The sequence below is a fragment of the Uloborus diversus genome, chromosome 3, assembly GCF_026930045.1.
Source record: "Uloborus diversus isolate 005 chromosome 3, Udiv.v.3.1, whole genome shotgun sequence".
Taxonomy (NCBI): domain Eukaryota; kingdom Metazoa; phylum Arthropoda; class Arachnida; order Araneae; family Uloboridae; genus Uloborus; species Uloborus diversus.
The window spans coordinates 26864864-26868786 of NC_072733.1; the positions used below are offsets into that span (position 1 = coordinate 26864864).

Below are 3923 nucleotides of genomic sequence, written 5' to 3' on the forward strand. Positions count from 1 at the left end.
CCCCCCCCCGCACCAAAGGGTTTGCGGGCATCTAGATCTGGACCTGAACTATCAATTCCAATGTTAATTTCAGGAAAGAAACCAAAATCATTTTATTTTAATGTAATAGAGGCTAAAATAATTTAATTGTTTTAACATAATATTAATTTAGTTTTACATTATTTCACCTAAAACTTCCAAACAAGAATGCCGATAAAGAAATATCAATTTTGACTGAAAAAAATAATTGGAAAATTGAAATTCTTCGGTAGCTTGAAATATTTACTATTCTAGAACAGTGGTGCCCAACCTATGGCCCCCGGGCCACAGAAGGTCCACGAAGCTGATACATGTCGCTGGTTTTATGTTCAGTATTATGAATTGAATAATATATTCTGGAGGCTTGCAAAACAACTGATCACCTTCATTTGGTATTAAGAACAGTTATTTCAAATTTAGAGCTAATAGTATATGAAATGGGTTTTTAAAAGAAAGATAGTAACTTTCTTATTAATAAAATAATGATGCAGTATTGATAATAATTTTTATTTTGCAATTTTTAGTACCTTTTCTGTGTTTTCTAAAGTCATTAAAATATTATATATTCTTTTAAAAAATCCAAATAACATTCTAAGTTAACATGTGTTCTAGCCTTCGAGAATCATCTTAATACAGCGGTTCCCAACCTTTTCAGTAGCGCGGCCCACTAATTTCGTCAGAAAAATTTGGAGGCCCACTAACTGCTTTATATAACTTCTAATGGCAAACAGCATATGTATTTGTGTGTATGTATATATATAATGCACATTTTTCAGCAGTAAGTAAAAGATAATGTACCAGAAGAATTTTAAGATGTTTTTTTTTTTTTTGACGAAAATAATTTTATTATAATCCACGTAGCTGACAAAATTGTAAAAAAGTCAAAAACAAGTATTAAAAGTCAAAAGATTCTTAATGGGATTTTTGATACTGTTTGTCTTCCACCAGCAATTCAATGTCTGGATTGAAACCAGACAGTTTTAATCTCAAATCGCTCTCAACATTCAGTTTGTTTCTGTATTTATTCTTCAAAAATAGTAAAGTTGAAAAAGCTCGTTCACAAAGATAAGTTGTAGAAAACCCCATCAAGTGTGAGAGTGCAATTTTGGCAATAACTGGATATTCTTGCTGAGCGTTTATCCAAAACGGGACCAATGGTGTTGTTTTGAAAAGCGATTTTAAAGATTGGTCACATGATAGTTCAATTAATGAATCTTCTTCACTTGAAGATAATTTCAGTTTGGAAAGGTAGTTCTCTTCAAAGGGATTTCTGATCCACTGAATTTCATCCTCAATTTTAGGGAAGAAGTGCCTAAGAAATATGAAAAATCTTAATACTGCTTCAGTTACTAAAAGCCTCATTCATATGAATGAATATTCACTCACACTATATTATACAAAATAGTTATCATTTGTTAATATTAGTTTTAAAATCGTATTATTTGAAATATTTAATTTTTAAAGAAGTTCTTAAGAAAATTAATGTCTTTAATAGTAAGACGTATTAAAATACTGGCAAAAAATTAAGGAGAATAAAATTTTCAGCTTACCTGAGGCTAGAGGCCATAGCGTTGAGGTGATCTTTTATGGTTGCAGCTGTTTTTCTATCGACTTTAATTTCGTTGGTCTCAATAAAGTCATGCAAAGTAGGAAACGCATCAAAAGAACCTTGGTCTACTTTTCGAGCCCATCTCTGAAGTTTAATTATCATAGCTTCGATTTTGTCTTGCACAAAAAACTTATGACAATCCTTGCCCTGCAGAGTTAAATTCAGAACATTGAGGGAATTGAAAATATCTGCCAAATAGGCCAATCGTTTTAACCAATTTTCATCAGTTATGCAGTCTAAATGGGAACTTGCTATTTTTCCATCATTTACTCCATCCGTTAGGAAAATCAAGAGTTCATCGCGGAGTTCGAATAACCTTGTCGAAACTTTTCCTCTCGAGAGCCATCGAACTTCACAATGAAGCAAAAGTTGCTTGTGTTCAGCGCCCATTTCGTCGCACAAAACACTAAACAGTCTGGAGTTTTTAGGTCTTGCTTTGATAAAGTTCACGATTTTCACTGCGTCGTCAAGAGTTTTTTTTAAAGACGCGTCCAAGCCTTTTACTGCAAGAGCTTCTCTATGTATGCTACAATGCGTCCATTGAGCCAAGGGAGCAACTGTCTTAACTTTGGCGACGAAACCAATATGAATGCCTGACATTGCTCGTTCTCCATCAGTTGTCAATCCTACACATTTCTTCCAATCTATTTCATTTTCTTTCATGAAATTGTCAGCAGCTTTGAAAATCTCCTCTCCAGTTTTTCTTGCTGGCAAAGACTGACAAAACAACATTTCTTCTTGAATATTTCCGTTTCCCGCTATGCCTGGCCAAACTTCCCGATTTTGAGCCGGGGATGTTCCTTATGCCCCAATCATGCCTGTATGTGTGTGCTTGACATTATTTTTGGGTGTTTGTGCCCAAACTCATTTTATGATGGCCTAAGTTGGAATTGATAAAGTATTTTTATTCTGTGCTGAAGATATTTCGCCTCAGTGCTGTCGACCGGGCATCGCACGGCTTGTGTGCCAATTTTTGTGTCTTTATTCAACTTGGTGAAAATAAACTTCCTTGACTACCATTCAAAACTTTGTATGAACTTTTCATGTTTGGATTACAGCGGGCCTGCAAAGCGAGATCACATAATGGGTGAGACACTTCCATTTTATTTCCGTAATTAAGTAATTTTTAAAGTGCCAACTTTAGTTATCTTTAAAAGTGCTTGACCAGTATGATGATCTCATTTAAGTCTGATTGTCCCCGTCATATAATTCATAGTTGTATGCTTCATAGGTCGAGGAGTCCTTGCGATTGTCGTGGTTGCAAGACTCCGGCTTGGGTTCAATGTACTCCCTATACGATACGGCTGCCATCCGATTAATATACCCCTCACCTGGGGGGGTTCTACACGACAGAGATCATTGACCTTGAAAAGGGACACTTGACCACTTGACCCTGGGCTGTCGACCCCTGAACAGTAGGGGGTCTTCCTGAATGAACAGGTCCCAGGGAAGCTTTTGAGCGATGACTCAGCTCACTAGCGAATCGTCCCGAGAAACTGGTACCCCAAGATTTGTCTTGGAATGCTTGGAATAGACTTTCTCTACTCAGCGTCCGCGGCCCACGGGTTGGGAACCGCTGTCTTAATAGGAGGTGTGGCCCATTGGGGAGAAAGTTGAGCAGTGCTGTGCTAGTTAAATCAAGGAAATTTTTCATACAAATACTGTACTTTAAAAAAGTTTTTTATGTAGTTCTTAATCTCAAATGTTTTCTTGTTCAAATTCAAAAATTAACATGAAATTTATCTGAGCATGTATAAAAGTGCTTGAAAAGAAAGTATTTGAAACAAATAAATCTTTCTTAAGTTCTTCTGTAAAGCTTTATACATGATTTAAAAATTATTTTCAAATTTTATATATTTTTTTTGTTTATATTTGCAGCTGCAAATACTGCTGACACAGTGTCTGACCTTTCTCCTGGCCAAAGCACAAGTGCAGCTGGAATGCCTCTCTGTGTTGATTCAGAGGTGAGAAAACCAGTTAATAATAAGAAAATTCACAAGTGTGATCCATGCGCATTTGAAACTAATAGTTTCAGGACTTTTAACTGGCATGCAAAGAAGTTCCACAAAAACCAGTATTTTTTTCCATGTGGTAACTGTAATTTTAAATGTTATTCTAAAAGTGCATGCAGTTTGCATTTCAAAACTTGCAAAAAAGATGTAAATGCTTCAGCAGAAGAGAATCTGGCTGACGGCTTTGTAAATGACCAAATTGATCCTGGTGGAGTTATATATACTTGTACAAAACCTATTGATATAATGACAGACCTGTGTATTAATTTAGAGGGTCGTCATAG

At 35.6% G+C, this 3923-nt stretch overlaps 1 protein-coding gene across 1 annotated transcript; it reads right to left on the reverse strand.

Annotated features, from left to right (window-relative positions):
* Positions 1-889: 889 nt before the first annotated feature.
* Positions 890-2378, reverse strand: LOC129219363 (zinc finger BED domain-containing protein 5-like). Its single transcript, XM_054853737.1, has 2 exons — positions 1569-2378; positions 890-1330 (listed from the first exon to the last, which is right to left on the reverse strand). Exons 1-2 carry the CDS (start codon positions 2357-2359, stop codon positions 931-933), a joined length of 1191 nt encoding a protein of 396 aa, XP_054709712.1. The 5' UTR covers positions 2360-2378; the 3' UTR covers positions 890-930.
* Between the last annotated feature and the right edge of the window lie 1545 nt (positions 2379-3923).

Coding starts and splice junctions, on each gene's coding strand:
- LOC129219363 (XM_054853737.1), bottom strand. CDS start 2,359: ATGTTGTTTTGTCAGTCTTTGCCAGCAAGAAAAACTGGAGAGGAGATT. Junction 1,331..1,568: donor GCTATGGCCTCTAGCCTCAG/GTAAGCTGAAAA, acceptor CATATTTCTTAG/GCACTTCTTCCCTAAAATTG.